Source organism: Canis lupus, chromosome 13 (assembly GCF_011100685.1).
Source record: "Canis lupus familiaris isolate Mischka breed German Shepherd chromosome 13, alternate assembly UU_Cfam_GSD_1.0, whole genome shotgun sequence".
NCBI classification, from domain to species: Eukaryota; Metazoa; Chordata; class Mammalia; order Carnivora; family Canidae; genus Canis; species Canis lupus.
In genome coordinates, this window is record NC_049234.1 from 29,843,998 (window position 1) to 29,860,515 (window position 16,518).

Sequence of the window (16,518 nt, forward strand, 5' to 3'; positions counted from 1 at the left end):
AGGGAAGGGAAGGGAAGGGAAGGGAAGGGAAGGGAAGGGAAGGGAAGGGAAGGGAAGGGAAGGGAAGGGAAGGAAAGCTTTTCTCCCAGAAGGGTTGAGCCCGTTGCCCACGGAGCTTTGGCCTTCACTTGTAAAGACGGATTTCAAAGCCACCTGCCCCCCGTTCTGCTCCACAGGGCCTCAACAAGATCTCGTCCCCCACTGGCCACACGAGTGTCCTCAGAAGGGAGCAGATGCAGGTGGAGGAGCCCCTTGTGACCTGCAGAGAAAACAGGGTAGGCGCCGCTTCGCTGAGTGCCCGTGGGCAGGGGAGCAGGTGCCCGAGCAGCTCTATAAAGGCTCCCTGGCCAGAGCCTGGGGTGGGCAGTGGCTTCCACCCCTTCATCCCCAGAAGGGCCTGCAAAATGGCCCTGGCCTTGTGGGTCTTCAGTCTGCTGGGCTCAGCCTGCGTGGTGTCAGCCAACATCTTCGGTGAGTTATGAGCCAAGACCGTGGAGCAGAGGGTCTGGAGGGGGCTTCCAGGCCACAACTCCGATGGTCTTGCCCCCATGCCTCAGGACATTTGTGGTCTCATTGAATCCCCACAATGTCCCGAGGACGGATTTCAGATGAAGAGACAGAGGTTCAGAGAGGCCTTGAGGTCACGGAACCTGTGATTTGCCTTGAGGTCACGGAACCTGTGATTCATGGAGAGTAGATGGGAAATCAGATCTTCCTAAGTCAATTTTAGCTCACCCCACCCCATCCTTTTTGTGAATGTTGGCATCAACTTTTTTTATTTTATTTATTTATTTATTTATTTATTTATTTATTTATTTATTTATTTAATTTAATTTTATTTTATTTTATTTTATTTTATTTTATTTTATTTTATTTTTATTTTGTTTTTCTTTTTCTTTTTCTTTTTTTTAATTCCCTTAGCTGTCTCAGGCCGAGGTGATCTATGTGAGGCATTTGAGAAGTAGTCTGCAGGTAGCGGAAAAAAAAAATCCACCTGTTCAGTGAAATAGACATAAATTCCAGCAGAGGCTCAGCCACTTGCTGGGTGACTTTGGATAAGCCTAAGCTTCGGTTTTCTTGCTGGAAAAGTAAGCCAGTGACACTCCTCTTCTGACGTGGTTGTGATTTTGGATAAGCTCCTGCATGTCACATGCGCTCTCAGCGAAAAGAACAACACGGGGGAGTTATTAATGAGTTTGCATCCCTGACCTGTGCCAGGGAGGTGCCCTGCCCATGGGGATGGCTTGATAGATCCAAGATCACCTTCTTCCTGGTGTTCGGACCTAACCCCCCGAGTCTTGGGAGAAGGCGGGGTCTGAAGGTTGACTTCGGATCCCACTCGTGCCAGCTGTGTGACCTTGAGCGGGTTATTTTCACCATCTCAGGGACACAAGGGTGAAGGGCGGACATCACTTCCCAGGAGAGGCTGAGGGTTTTTTTTTGTTTTTTTGTTTTTTTTTTTTTTTGAGGCTGAGGGTTAAACAGGCCAATGTCCTACTTAGAAACGCATCAATAACCACCAAACTGGAAATTAGAGCCTAATTGTTGATGGTGATGCCAGAAATACAGCCCAGGAGAGGATCTGTGCTTTGCTACTGGAATCCCATCCATACTCTTCCCTGATGAGCTGCTTCCCTTTCCCCAGAATACCAGGTGGACGCCCAGCCTCTGCGTCCTTGCGAGCTGCAGAGGGAGAGGGCCTTTCTGAAAGGAGCAGAGTATGTTCCTCAGTGCGCGGAAGACGGCAGCTACCAGTAAGGCTCCCTCAGCCCTGTGGACTCCTGGGGCCCTAAGAGACCTTAAAGCTTATCTCATTCCCACCCGCTCCTGTGCTGTGCCCCCACTCACCCCACATGCATGACATGTGGCCACTGTCACTTGGGGGGAGGGGTGCCCACCTCTGGGGTTGATTGACACAGGATAATCTGACCCAAGCGCCCCAGTCCCTCATCATCCCAGCTAGGACCAGGTACTTCCCTTCATTTCCTGCCCAAACTTTCAGTGTGATTGCTTTTTTTTTTTTAAGATTTTATTTATTTGTTCATGAGAGACACACAGAGAGAGAGAGAGAGAGAGAGGCAGAGACACAGGCAGAGGGAGAAGCAGGCTCCATGCAGGGAGCCCGACGTGGGACTCGATCCTGGGTCTCCAGGATCATGTCCTGGGCTAAAGGCAGTGCTAAACGGCTGAGCCACCTGGGCTGCCTGTAACTGCTTTAATAAAAGGGGTGGGGGATTGAGGCTTCAGTGCCGCCCTCCCCTTCACCTGTGGCCTTGAGAGGTCCGGGGTGGGGGGAGGCACAAGCTGCCCGGACTTCAGGCTGCCGCTGCACGTCCGAGCCCAGCCAGGGCCAGCGTTCTGGGCCATGCGCCTCTGTCCCCGCTGTGAGCTCCTCTCTGGAGGGGGCTTCTGGCTGCCCTAATGTGAACTTGCATCCCAGACTGGCCCCCAAGAGTGCAGTGATAATCTCGACTCCCCAGCAGAATGCACGGGAGTCCTTTGTGTGGGCGTGGATGTTAACTTCCCCGCGCTGTGCCAGTCACATTGGACCAGGGGAGCCCCATCTGTGGCTGCGTTCTGGGAACCCCTTATGAAGCATCCCTGCCTGCCTTCATGGTCTGAGTCCTCCCCATGCACCTAGAAGCCCCCTTACACACTCCCAGGAGGGCAGCGACGCCATGGGCCGGCCACTACTGGGGCCTTGAGGACGTGTGGAATGGCACGGGACGTGGCGGATGGCTCACCTGTGCTCACCTTGTTCATGTGGCTCTTCCCATGCCACCTGCAGTTCCAAGCACCCTGGTCCTCCTCAGGGAGCTTTTGTCTTCATCTGGTGCACCTGTGACCTTCTGCCCCTAGAAGGATGCTTGATCATCTTGTTGGCCTCATTGTGGCCACTGCTTGCTGCAGGCCACCCACAGATGTGCCTCTCCGTGTAACCCCGGCCCGAGGCTCTGCTCTCCAACACCCCCGACTTTACCTGATGTTTTTCCTGGCCCCAGACCACTTAGCCCAGCCCTGGCACCACTTTCACCCTCCACAGTGGTGGCCATGTGGCAGCCACACAACAGGGTGGCCTTGTAGACCAGATGTCTGGAGGGTGAAGGGCTGAGATGTCACGGGGATGAGCAATTCAGGTAAAGGCCAGCTTTGGCCTCTGTCGCTCACCCCTCTCCTCCATGTCTCCCTAATTTAAAGAAATTAAAACATGGAAGAGGGGATCCCTGGGTGGCTCAGTGGTTTAGCGCTTGACTTGGGCTCAGGGCCTGATCCTGGAGTCTCAGGATCGAGTCCCGCTTCGGGCTCCCTGCATGGAGCCTGCTTCTCCCTCTGCCTGTGTCTCTGCCTCTCCCAGTCTCTCTCTCTCTCTCTCTCTCTCTGTGTGTGTGTGTCTCATGAATAAATAAAAAAATCTCAAAAAAAAAGTGGAAGAACGGAAAAGACGAGGGACAGCCAGCTGGGTTGCAGCTTGGGGTCCCTATAATGCAGTCCCTGTGGTGTGTCCCTCCTGCCCGCAGGACGGTCCAGTGCCAGAATGACGGGCGCACCTGCTGGTGTGTGGGTGCCGACGGCGTGGAGGTGCCCGGCAGCAGGCAGCCTGCTCGGCCCGCGGCCTGTAAGTGCTCACGGGGGCAGGGAGGGAAGGAGGGTCCCTGGGCCCCGGGCTGCCGGAGGCTGCCCTTCCAATGAGGATGACGATTGCGCATGCCAGGCCTTACTTCCTGCGGGACTGCCGTGAAGATCCAGGGGGCCGAGCACACCATTTGTTCAGCAAACAGGTGCCGAGCTGGCCTGGCTCGCCGGCCACATGCCTGGCGCTGAGGAAGCCACAGGGCCGGACCTCCAGGGCTGCTGGAAGCAGAATGAGGCCCCGGACACACCGAGTGTTCTCTCACCTCAGGTGTTTGTAAAATCTGAGGCTTAGGTGAAAACGTCCCTGTTAAAATAATTATTTGAAAAAAAAAATAAGATAAAATAATTATCATCATGAGTAGTCAAAGGAACACAGTCCCCTCCCCCCTCCCCTGTAAAGCATGTCAGCGCTGAGCCTAGAACACAGGTTGGGGAAGCTGGTCATCTTTAAATGGTGATATCGAGCCTGGAACCAAAGCTCTTCTTTAAGGAGAAAAGCTCAGCTTTGGGCACCGGTTGTTTGCCCCCAGCCTGGCTAGTGGGGGTAGGGTGGGAGGGTGGCGGTAGCAGGCTGGCTCCCAACAGGCTTCTGCTGAATGCCCCCCGCCAGGCCGGGCCCTCACTGAGCTGTCGTCCCTCGCCTATTAATAGGAATGTAGGACCTGGCTCCCAGGGTTTTTTTTGTTTTTTGTTTTTTTAAGATTTTATTTATTTATTCATGAGAGATACACACAGAGAGGCAGAGACACAGGCAGAGGGAGAAGCAGGCTCCCTGTGAGGAGCCAGACATGGGACTCAATCCCAGGACCCTGGGATCACGACTTGATCCTAAGGCAGATGCTCAACCGCTGAGCCCTCAGGCGCCCCACGTCTTGCAGGTTTTAAGGCGCATGTGAAATGCTGGGCACACAGTAGGTATTCAGCAGGGGCAGTGACTGTCATGGTCACCAATCCTCATTGCTGAGGAAGGCGGTCGAGTTTCAGCCCTGCAGAGGAGGAGGGAGGCCCAGAGCAGTGCAGGCTGCAGGGCCTCCCCAGGGATACACGGTGAGGGTGTGGGCAGAGGCGTGGGGAAACGATGGGACGAGCTGCGCACAGCCAGCCTGCAGTGCCGCGCCGCCTCCCCCCTGCAGTGCCCGGGCTGCGGGCTGTGCGGTGTCCCGTGGCATGCACCCTTCCCTGACGGGTGTGCAGGTTGCAGGAGAAATCCGGGGTAGAGCCGGGAGGTGGACACACTGGTCCCAAACTTGCCGCCAGCGCTGAGGAGCGCCGCAGGCTGGGCCCGAGTTCCCCTCACTGTGGGTGGGAAGGACACATCCCTATCTCCGGCATCAGGCAGGGGTGAGGGGGGACATGAAGCTCTGACGCTGCCCTTTGCACCCTCAGGCCTGTCATTCTGTCAGCTGCAGAGGCAGCAAATCCTGCTGAGCGGCTACCTTAACAGCACCGCCACATCCTACCTCCCCCAGTGCCAGGAGTCGGGGGGTTACGCACCCGTGCAGTGCGACCTGTGGCAGCAGCAGTGCTGGTGCGTGGATGCCGAAGGGATGGAGGTGTACGGGACACGCCAGCTGGGCAGGCCAGCCCGCTGTAAGTCTCCAGAGCCCTGGCCCCCTGACATCCCCCATGGGCTCAGCTCCCTGCATGTCACCAAGACTTCGTCAGGTCTCCCTGATGAAAGGCACAGAGCCTGGCCCCCAGTGCAGAGAATGAGAGCATTTTAGGGAGGCTGCACCCCTCCTAACATTGCCCCGTGGGGGATGATCAGCATCTGCTGGCTGGTGGTCGAGAGCAGAAGCAGGACGTTGGGGAGCACTGGCCAGGGCCCCGTGCGGGGCTTCGTCTCCATGTGGGTCTGGGTCCCGCGTGTCCTGGGAACGTCTGCGTCTGGACCACGGGAGCCCAGGCACCTACTAGGACCGAAGAATTGAACATTTTTCCTCTGAAATGTTTAGGTCCTCGGAGCTGTGAGATAAGAAACCGGCGTCTCCTCCATGGGGTGGGAGACAAGTCACCACCCCAGTGTTCTCCGGATGGGGAGTTCATGCCTGTCCAGTGCAAGTTTGTCAACACCACGGACATGATGATCTTTGACCTGGTTCATAGCTACAACAGGTAAGGGGAGCCCGCCTCTGGGATCTGCTCAACCCCAGGCCGTGTCTTCCTATCCCCTGCTGAGGCTCATGCCTCAGGCTGGGGCTGGGGGCTTTGAGGTGCCCTAGGTACCCACTGGTGGGAGTTGAGAGAGGCCTCACTCTCATACACGGCTGAGCATCCAAAGGACACAGTATTTTTATTTTATTTTATTTTATTTTATTTTATTTTATTTTATTTTATTTTATTCATTCATTCATTCATTAATTCATTCATTCTCAAGAGACATAGAGAGAGAGGCACAGACACAGGCAGAGGGAGAAGCAGGCTCCCTGCGGGGAGCCCGATGTGGGACTCAATCCCAGGACCCCGGGGTCACACCCTGGGCCAAAGGCAGATGCTCAACCACTGAGCCACCCAGGCGTCCCAAAAACATTATTTTTAACAAAGCAAGATGGCAACAGCCATTCGAATTAAACATAGGTGAACGCCCCTCTTTCCCCCACTGCCCGCCCTGGGCCAGGGAGCCCAAGGAAATGAAAGTACAGGAGAGTGAAGACGCATGTATTGGGATGTCTACTGCATTGTTTCTCACTGTAGCAGAAAACTGAGAACAGAGTGGCTGAGAAACTCAAGGTGGATAAATGCGCCACCACCGTAAATATTTATGCAGCCGTTAAACAGAATGCATTGGAACTCTACCAGTTGATTTGGAGAGGGTGCTGCAGCGCATATTATGATGCTATGATAGAAGACACAAGGCGCTTGTATGATTTACTTCTTACAAAACAGACACACGTCCTTTCACATACATATACGGTGATAGGATTACGCTTGTGTCTGTGATCGGCATACGCGGGGTGGTGATCACGGCCATCGGCAGGATCGAGTTACTATGGAGAAGCAGGGGTAGGAGAAGGGAATTAACAGAGAAGGAAAAATGATGGCATTATGGCAAGCGTGGGGACCACCGTATTTATGCCGTTTTGTAAATTGCATGTGTCTACACACGTATAAATGATTTTAAAGATTTAAGTGACAAGCCTAAGAAGGGAGATGCATGATAGATCTCTGCCCAAATAATCAGATTGCTTCTGGTTATTCAAGACGGCCACTTTGTCATTGCGAAGGGCCAGCATGGACTTCAGACGTGGTTGCCTCATCCTGAGTGCAATCAGTAAGTGCGTTAGTCTGTGAATATTGATGGGAGTCATCTTGGAGAACCTGAGCCTCTCTGTGGCTGGCTTCCAAAACAACCCATTTTTTTCCCTCTCTGGGAGAGAGAGCGTTCCCATGGGCTGTGCCAGGAGGGGTGGCAGCCTAGCAGCCTGGACACATGAACTGTCCCGTCGACAAGTCTTATTTGAGCTGCTTGTTATTTTAAAAACCGAGAGCATTTCAGGTCAACTCCATGAAATTCCTGTTTGTGTAGGTAAAAAACAGTTGAACATCAGCAATTTCTTATGTTTAACTTAATAGCCCAGATTCTGGATTCCTGAATTCCCCCCAGCACGAAGAAGCTGGCCTTGAACTGCTCTTTTTGGACTGATCATACATGGTCCAGCGCTCCGTGTCCCCCTAGGTCACGGTGGCTGCTCCTTCCATCGGTGTGACCTGCCTGGCCCCATAGCATTAGCCTCCATGACCCTGATTCTAACTCGGCCACTGCTTGGCAAAGTGACCTGTTCCTTTCCCTTTATCCCTATGCCTCAGTGTCCCCAACTGAAATATGGAGACAACTCCCTGTGCACTAGGTCATGGAGAGGATGTAATGAGGCCTCATCTATGAAACTACCTGAGACAGATGCCAATTGTTATGCATCTGTAGGGATTCCTGACATATCCCCCAGCTGCAGCAAACATAAATTAGGGTTGGTTTTTGTTTCTTTGTTTGTTTTGCATTTTTCCCTCTGAGGCTTAGAGAATGGCCTACCTGTGTGCACGTAAGAATTTCCAAACAGCCCGATTCACTGATAGTCACTGATGTAAACTAATGTGTGCTTATTTCAAGTTCAGCTGAGTACTTACTACATACAGGCAATTGGGTGTCTTTCTGCCTGCTTTAATGGTTACAAAAATAATTACGTTCTCCGGGATATGGATGAGGAATCTGAAACATAGACGCTAAGGAGCTCACCCTGGGAGCCATGGTTAGTGGGTGCTAGAGCTGTCTGGCTCCACTCACCATCCCACACACCTTTGATTCAACTCTTTCCCTGCAGCACCTAGCACAGAGCTTGGTGCACAGCAGGCCTGCAACCTGTGCGTTCAAGAACTTTGCGGGGTCAGCTTGAGGCACAGTTCAAGCTCCTTCCACGAGGGGGCAGTCGAGTTAAACGCAAAAGTTCAAGACTAAGCCTCCATTGTTTAATAGATGCAACCAGAAAAATTTATTCCTGAAATGGGATCCTTTCCTTTATGTAAGCAAGCATGTCTCTGGGGGGGAATTCCGACTTAGAAAGGTCATGGGAAGGGTTGGGTGGTTGGTTACTGGAAGCCCAGCCGCATTCAGGGATTTCTTGATAAGCTGACCTGGGCAGTGCCAGGCCCAGCTGCTCCACGGGGCAGGGTGGCAGGAGCCCCAGAGGCCACTCTAGAGAGTCTAGATTTCCTACCCAAGGTTGCAGATAAAATACAGAATGGCCAGTTACATTTGAAGCTCAGATAAGCAAGGAGTAATTTTTTAGTATTAGTACGTCCCCAATATGGCATCAAGAATTTTGAGCTTGTGGGGAAATTGGGTATATTTTGAATTTAGGAAAGAATGGACTGGCTGGGGAAGAGCAGAGCGGGTGCAGGGAGGCAGCTCTGTGGGTCTGGAGGCTCCTACATGGGTCCAGGTGAGAGACCACATTGGTGTGGACCAAGAGCATGTGATGGAGAGCACTGTGAGGAGATGGGATGGCTGGGGAAACATGTCTGAGGTAGAATCCAGAAGGTAGAGGGTGAGAAGAGGAAGAGTCAAGCCCAGGTCTGTTTCTGGATGCATGGTACAAGATGAGTTTGGATGAGTTTGGAAAAGGAAAGTCACAAGTTTCAATTTGGAATATTGAATCTGAGAGGCTTTCTTTGGGACATTCCAGTGGAGAAGGGGCATGAAACAGTTGACTTATTTGCATGGGGCCTGGAGGGGAGGCTGGAAGGCTGTGGGGAGCTTATTTGCCAATCTACTGTGGGTTCTTCATGTGCTAGGTGATGACTTGCACTTGAATGCGGCCATCCCGTTTACCCATTTGAAGCAGGTCCTTTTGTTTCCTGAGGGCCACAGCTGATGACTCCTATTTGGCTGGTGACTTTGAAAACCGTGCTGTGCTGTGGAGTAAGCTGTATTAGTTCTTCAAACTCTTCCCCACCTTTCCTACTACCCTCGCCCAACTGCTAACTGGGGAAATGCATTCTGGCTAAGCAGATTGCAGGTAAAGGTTCTAAGAGCTGGTGCCATTGCCAGGCCTTAGTGGTCCCTCCTAAAATTCAGTTAATCGGTTTATTGGCCCTTAGTGACTAAGTAAACTCAAACTTTCTTTTTTTTTTATTTATTTTTTATTGGTGTTCAATTTACTAACATACAGAATAACCCCCAGTGCCCGTCACCCATTCACTCCCACCCCCCGCCCTTCTCCCCTTCCACCCTTGGCCACCCGTGCTGATCAGATAATCCAGTAAGAAAGATTACATGCATCATAATGTGTGGCAAAGAGACATCATTACAGAACATACAGAGAAATCCTTTGTGGACTGACCACCAGTTACCCTCATAGGAGACATCCATGCCAGCTCACAGCTCCTACTTGAAGAAGTGCTCTTCTGGCACCTAAGTAGCTAATTTATTAATTATTAATTGATGGTTAGATTTCTGGAGGGACTGTCTGTGGGTGGCATGGAGAATCTGACTGAGTAATGGTGTTGGCTACCCCAGCCCAGGGCATAGATGTCATTTTGCACAAGACCAGGACCGGGTACCTGGCAGGGCCTGACATTTAGTATTTCACTGAGCCTGCGTTGTGATTTCTCTAACTCTGGGTTGGCCACCATCTGAGCATAAACTCAGGACAGCCATCCTTTGCTCCTGCACTACAATTTTCTTTCATAAGAACTTTCTTAGGATCCTCTTGAGGTTTTGCTTTTATTCAACAGAAGGGACACATCCTTTTCCATTAGATAAACTATGTTATTTTTTATTTTTAAGGTTTTGTGCTGATTTTCTCTTCCTCCTTTCTTCTGACACACCCCAAATGGGATAAAATAGATAATAGAAGAGATCCTAGAGGAGGCAAAATAAGGTTAGAAAATAAGAATAAGACAAGGAAAAGTTGGTATGTACCACTTGTTCCAAAAATTTTCTTATAACAAATAGAAAAAGGTGCATATTTGTCTCTGAGCGCCCTACAAACAAAGGAAGAAAAGATACTCTCAGTTATTTGGTTTCCACCAGATAAAAGTAAACCTGTTTTTCAGAGGAAAACAATTTTTTTTCTGTCAAAAGTGGAAAAACCTTTGTTCCTTCTATCCTCATAAAAGGAACGATGCCATATGCCATAAGGTCCTATATGACTTGCCCATGTCCTGCTGCCAGCAAGACAGTCAGTTTCCTAAGACCTGAGCCTAGAAGGACAGTAGGCATGGAACTTTCAGGAACAGTGTGTCCATGGTAGAGATGGTTGGGTCTCGAGACTCTCTGCCCCCCAGACTTGAGGGGACATCTCCCCCAGTGATGACCAGCTTCTCAGGTTCTCCTGTCCACACTTTCATCCTCTGCCCTCACTTTGAACGTGGCGATGTGCTAATGATCCTTCTAGACATGTTCTCTGTCCTCTTCTTGCCAAATCCTTGTTCTTAGCTTCAGTATCCCACTCCAGACTCACTTCCTCTGGGAGCATTCTTTGGCTGTACACCAGGTTCCAAACCTAGCTGGCCCAACTATTATGATGGAGCCTTTCTCTCCTTTCGTCTAAACCTTAGGTTCAGTCTTGGTAGTTATTACACTTTTGTTGAGGTGGCAGAGAAGGGTGGGAATCTAATAAATAGGAGGTTGAAAGCATGGCGGAAGACTTCCCATCCTGGCTGACAGGAAAGCACTAATGACAATAGAGAAGCAGCAGCTAAACCATCCTGGTGCTAACTGCTATACTGGAGGAAGAGTCCAGAATTCATAGTGGTGGATACCATTTCAGAAATCAGCCACGAAAATCAGATTTATCAAATCAGACTTCGGGAACAAAGGGAATCAAGGAAAACTCAAAGTTTGAGCTTCCTGTCACTGCCAGGGTGAGGTGCCCTGAGGACTGGGCTCTGTTTCAGAAGCAGCGCTCCACCCTGCCAGCCGCTGCAGTTGAGAGACCAGGGGAGGTCTGAGTGGACTCAGGATGCCTGGTGCCGGGTCCGGGCTGGGTGATCTTAGACTGGTCAGTTCACCACACTGAGTCCTAGGGTTCTCATTTGTGAAATGCAGCTTTTTAAGGGTTGTTGTAAGGATTAAGGAGATTAGAGGGTGCTGGTGCAGTGTCTGATCATCCTGAGCATGTCCCCTGTTATTATTTTCATGAGTAGTAATTAACGGCCATGACCACATGTGGCTAGGCCGAGGCCAGAGCTCTCACACATCTGACTCTGGACCCAGAGCTTTTTTCAGTGCACACAGAATTGGCAGGGAGGGATTACAGGTGACAGTGCAGGGGGTCTGTCCCAGAGGTGAGCAGAGGAAGCAGAGTCCAGGAAGGCCTTCAGGTCATCTTCCTGAGGGAACAGGAGGACCCCTTCCAGCTGAAGCCATAGTTGTCTTTTTTTTTTAAGATTTTATTTATTTATTTATTTGAGAGAGAGAGAGACAGAGAGAGAGAGAGAGAGAGAGCATGAGCAGGAAGAGGGGCAGAGGGAGAAGTAGACTCCCTGGTGAGCAGGGAGCCCAATGCTCGGCTCGATCCCAGGACCCCGAGATCATGACCTGAGCCAAAGGCAGATGCTGAACTGACTGAGCCACCCAGGCGCCCCCACAATGATCTTCAATATGCAAGCAGGAGGGATATCAGGAGTGAGGTCCATGCAAAAAGCACACGGAGGCCTAGACACTGGGTAGCTCATAAGACTGTAAACCCAGAGAGGAGGACTTTGACCCTAAAGTAGAGGGATGAAGATGGCTCAAAAGTCCTGCAGTTGATGGGATGAGCACTGGGTGTTATACTATATGTTGGCAAATTGAATTTAAATTAAAAGAAAAATGTAAAAAAAAAAAAATAGTCCTCCTGCTGGCACTGGTCCTGGGGCATGACCCTGACAGGGTTATGGGCCTTTGGGTTGAGTTGGAAGGACATGGGACTAGAGTGACTGAAACTTCCAGTGCCTTGTGCTGAAATGCATTTCAGGACCTGGGGCCATCCAGGTGCCCTGTCCGTGCGTTCTCCAGTGGGTTTGTCTTCGACATCTATTAGATATTGGGAAAAGGTATCTAGAGGAAATTGCCAGAACAAAACAGAGTTATGTGCCTTTCAGAATGTGGGACAGGAAGCAGGTGCAGCCAACATACATTGAATGACACCACTGGCAGATGTAGGCATCACGGGATGGGGAAGACCTGGGTTTAAACTCTACCTCCCACCACTGTTTCAAGATGGTGGCCAACATACCTTACCTTCTTTTAAAAAAAAATGTATTTATGTATGTATGTATTTATTTAAGACACACACACACAGAGAGGCAGAGAAATAGGCAGAGGGAGAAACAGGCTCCTTGCAGGGAGCCCGACATGGAACTCAATCCCTGGACTCTGGGATCTTATCCTGAGCCAAAGGCAGACACTCAACCGCTGAGCCACTCAGGCGTCCCCATAACTTACCTTCTTAACCTCTAAAATGGGTATGAGAAAATACCACCTGCCTTTTAGGAGTGTTAAGTGGATGAAATAAGTCAACATATATTAAATATTTGGCAGATTGTCTTGTACGGGACAGTGCTCAATAAATGGAAGTGATTATTATCCTAGTATTAGTGCTTTTAGAATTGAATCATCCCAGCTTTCAATTCATGAATTTTTATTATATATGCTCCAATCTGTGGCAACTGGGCAAAGTGAGTTTTTAGTTTCTGCTATGCATAATTTACCTACCATAACACTCCTTTTTATTTAACTCACGAATACACAATAAAAGACCAACAACATGGAAAAAATCCATACTCCTGTAGTGCTTTTATAGGCATTGTGTTGCATATTCATTCTCATGCAAATTATCTACTATGGTTGCACCCCCAGTTCAGGCTGCAAGCAATTGCTGTGTTATCAAATGCCTTCCAATAGTGGTTCATGTGCACTGTGGTAATTGCAGTGTCTATACAGGCCATTTTGTATTCTCCCCTTTTTACCTAATGGTGTAGATGCAACCATTTAGGAAGTTTACTGTAATTTACTTCTTACTCTTCCTACCACCAGATATTAGGGTTGTTTTCAGTGTTTTGCTGGAATAGGTGACACAGCAGTGGATCTCTGCGCCGAGAGCTGTTGCTTCTGCTAACTTACTCTCTGGGGATGTTTCCCTACACAGGGAGAAACACATTATGGTTGGTTCTCATGTGCTAGCCCTATAGGGCATAAAAACAAATCCCCTGATGTTGCATAACGATTCCTCTCTGGTTGCTGAATCATTGCACATGGGAAGAACTCCTCGGTATGCTTTTATATCACCTTAGCTTCATCTTACTTCCCGGATCGGGAACCCTGCCAGTTGGCTCCTGATAGCAATTGCCAGGTTGGACGTGGCTTGGGCACACTTGCCCTGTACTTATGGAGAGGGATTGCATAGCACTTTTGGTGGTGTCATGTTGATTTTGTGTGTTCTCAACTGTGGAACTGGGAAACGTCCTGAAGAATTTCCTACGGTGGATTCTGGCTTCTTTTCGAGCTCTGGAAAAGTTGTAAAGGGCTCCGGAGTTTTTTGATCTCCCAAAATGAGATCATCTACAATGTACCATATGTTTGTCAAGCAAACTTGGCCTTGAGTCCCTAGCATTATAGTCTAGTAACGTTACACTCCAGTGATGTGATGTCCATCATCCTTTTTCCGCCCGATCCTATGAGGCACACGTTTAGGTGCAAATTGGTGAAATTCCACGAGGGAGGCAAATGACTAATCCATAGGCGACAGCTGAGTGCGGCTTCATTTTCACTTGTCCAGCTTAGCCCTGGCCAGGTAAAACCAGTTTAGAAAAGAAACATATTTACTGCAAGAAACATGGAGCGAATGGCATGAGATTAAAGAAAAAAAAAAAAAAAAAGTAGATATTCCTTCTCCCCAGATGAGATGAGGCCACATTTCTTTCTTTCTTTTAGAAGAGCTTGTGAAGACTTGAGCTTTAGGAAACAGTGGCCATAAATCTCGTTCTGTCTTAGGTTTCCAGATGCATTCGTGACTTTCAGTGCCTTCCGGAGCAAGTTCCCTGACGTGTCTGGTTATTGTCACTGTGCAGACAGTCTAGGGCGGGAGCTGGCCGGCACAGGTAAGCACATCTCAGGTAAATGGAAGGAGAGAGAGAGAGAGAGAGAGAGAGAGAGAGAGAGAGAAGAGAGAGAGAGAGACATTCCCCAAACCTGAAAGCTTGCTAAACAGAAAGCAGTGTCTGTTTGTGCTCCTGCTAGGCTGCCATGGGTGTTGAAGAGGGCGCAGTTTGCAAATGTTCATCTCGGGTGCTATGAACACAGCTGCTGGTGCATATGGAGCCTTCGTGCACACTGGAAAGAGGAGCCCCACTTTGGGCAGGTGCGGCTCTGAGCCCAGAGAGTGGAACACAGGATGCCTTTTAATCTGCTCTCATTCTTGCAAACTGTGCTCCTTGGTGCTGTGAGCAACCTGCACAACCATATAGCAGCCCTGACTTTGGAAACCATTACCATCTTTTTGTTTTAAGACTTTATTTATTCATGGGCGGGGGCAGAAGGAAAGAGAGAATCTTAAGCAGACTCCTTGCTGAGTGTGGAGCCCCATGTGGGGCTTGTTCTCACGACCCTGAGATCATGACTTGAGCTGAAATCAAGAGTTGGATGCTCAACAAACTGAGCCACCCAGGCACCGCTGAGACCATTAATTCTTGATCAGATCCATGAAGATTCTGGCCTAATATCTGTTTGATCAGCAAGGTCAGGGCTTCCTTTTGGAATGCACTGAGCCCTTGAGACGCTTCTGTCTTTGCTCAGGTTTGGAGCTGTTGCTCGACGAAATTTATGACACCATTTTTGCTGGCCTGGACCTTGCTTCCACCTTCGCCGAAACCACCCTGTACCGGATATTGCAGAGACGGTTCCTAGCGGTCCAGCTAGTCCTCTCCGGCCGCTTCCGATGTAAGTCCTAAGCCGATGACTCATGGGTGTGCTTCTTGGAGGAAACCACTTAGGCCTTAGAGTCCCCGTGGCCTCTGGGGCTGGTCCTCTGAAGCAGAAGGAGGATTTAGAACATGGTAAGAGCACACAGAGTGTGTGCTGTCAACGCAGGAGCCTTGTTCACGCCCTGTCCTCTCCTTTCCTGCCCGACCTCTCCTCTCTCTCCTAGGCCCCACAAGATGTGAAGTGGAGCAGTTCACGGCCAGCAGCTTCGGTCACCCCTACACTCCGAGCTGCCGCCGGGACGGGGGCTTCCAGGCGGTGCAGTGCCAGAGGGGAGGGCCGTGCTGGTGTGTGGACGCCCGAGGGAAGGAGATCCCCGGGACTCGGCGGCCAGGGGAACGGCCATCTTGTGGTGGGTTTCCTCTCTGCGGCCTTCTCTTCTGTTCCCGTCAGGTCATGTGACTCTCATTGCTTCTCCAGACCAACTGCTCTGGAACCCATCAATCCCACTGCCTTCAGAGGATACCCCAGAGGCCCTCTGAGCCCAACGTGATGGAAATGAACTTTATCGTCATTCATTTCCAATATGTTTCACATTCTACATCAGGCACAGTTGCTTCCTCAGGCGAGCTCACAGAATGTTGGGGCCTCATAGGTGAAGGAAAAACAAAAAGAATTATGTTTACTTGCTCTGTAGAGCAAGAGAATTGGATTATTAAGAGAGAAATGAGAGGCATTGATATGCTACTGGACATCGAATCTGCAAGAAGGGGAGAGAAACACATTGTTGGAACATGGTCAGGGTGGGGCTTGATGCTTTAAGCCTAGAGGGAATGGGAGGGATGGGACAGTGAGGTCTTTCATACCAAAACAAGGGCTCGGAGACTTCATCCTGGAGGTGAAGACGTTGAGGAGTTTTATTTTATTTTATTTTATTTATTTTATTTTATTTTATTTTATTTTTATTTTTATTTTATTTTTATTTTTTAAAGATTGTATTCATTTATTCATGAGAGACACAGAGAAAGGCAGAGACATAGGCAGAGGGAGAAGCAGGCTCCCTGTGGGGAGCCCGATGTGGGACTCGATCCCAGGACCCCAGGATCATGACCTGAGCCAAAGGCAGATGCTCAACCACTGAGACACCCAGGTGCCCCTCTTTCTCTCTTAATGACACTAATAATATAAAATTAAGAGCCCACTCTACCCTAGTATGACCTTGTCTTAACTACTCACATCGACAATGACCCTATCTCCAAACAATATCATGTTCTCAGGTTCCAGGAAGGATGTGAATTTTGAGGAGATACTTCAACCCAGCACAGGGACCAATAAGAGAGTAGAAGCAATGGTCTGGGGAGAGGGGTGTGAACTTGAGAAATGTCGCAAGATACTCCATTAATACTCTATTCTGTCTTACCAGTAAGATCCCAAAGGAAGTTAGGGGAGAGGGGGAGGGAGGAATCCAGGAGTCCTTGTAGGTTTCC

The 16,518-nt window shown here is 49.9% G+C and overlaps 1 protein-coding gene across 1 annotated transcript in view; it reads left to right on the forward strand.

Moving 5' to 3' along the window:
* Nucleotides 1-404: 404 nt before the first annotated feature.
* Nucleotides 405-16,518, forward strand: part of TG (thyroglobulin) — a 285,189-nt gene continuing 269,075 nt past the window's right edge. The window contains 8 exon segments of the mRNA NM_001048104.1: nt 405-471; nt 1,646-1,754; nt 3,519-3,616; nt 5,020-5,223; nt 5,589-5,748; nt 14,105-14,211; nt 14,906-15,049; nt 15,258-15,443. Of these exon segments, the coding sequence (NP_001041569.1) occupies nt 405-471; nt 1,646-1,754; nt 3,519-3,616; nt 5,020-5,223; nt 5,589-5,748; nt 14,105-14,211; nt 14,906-15,049; nt 15,258-15,443 (1,075 nt within the window).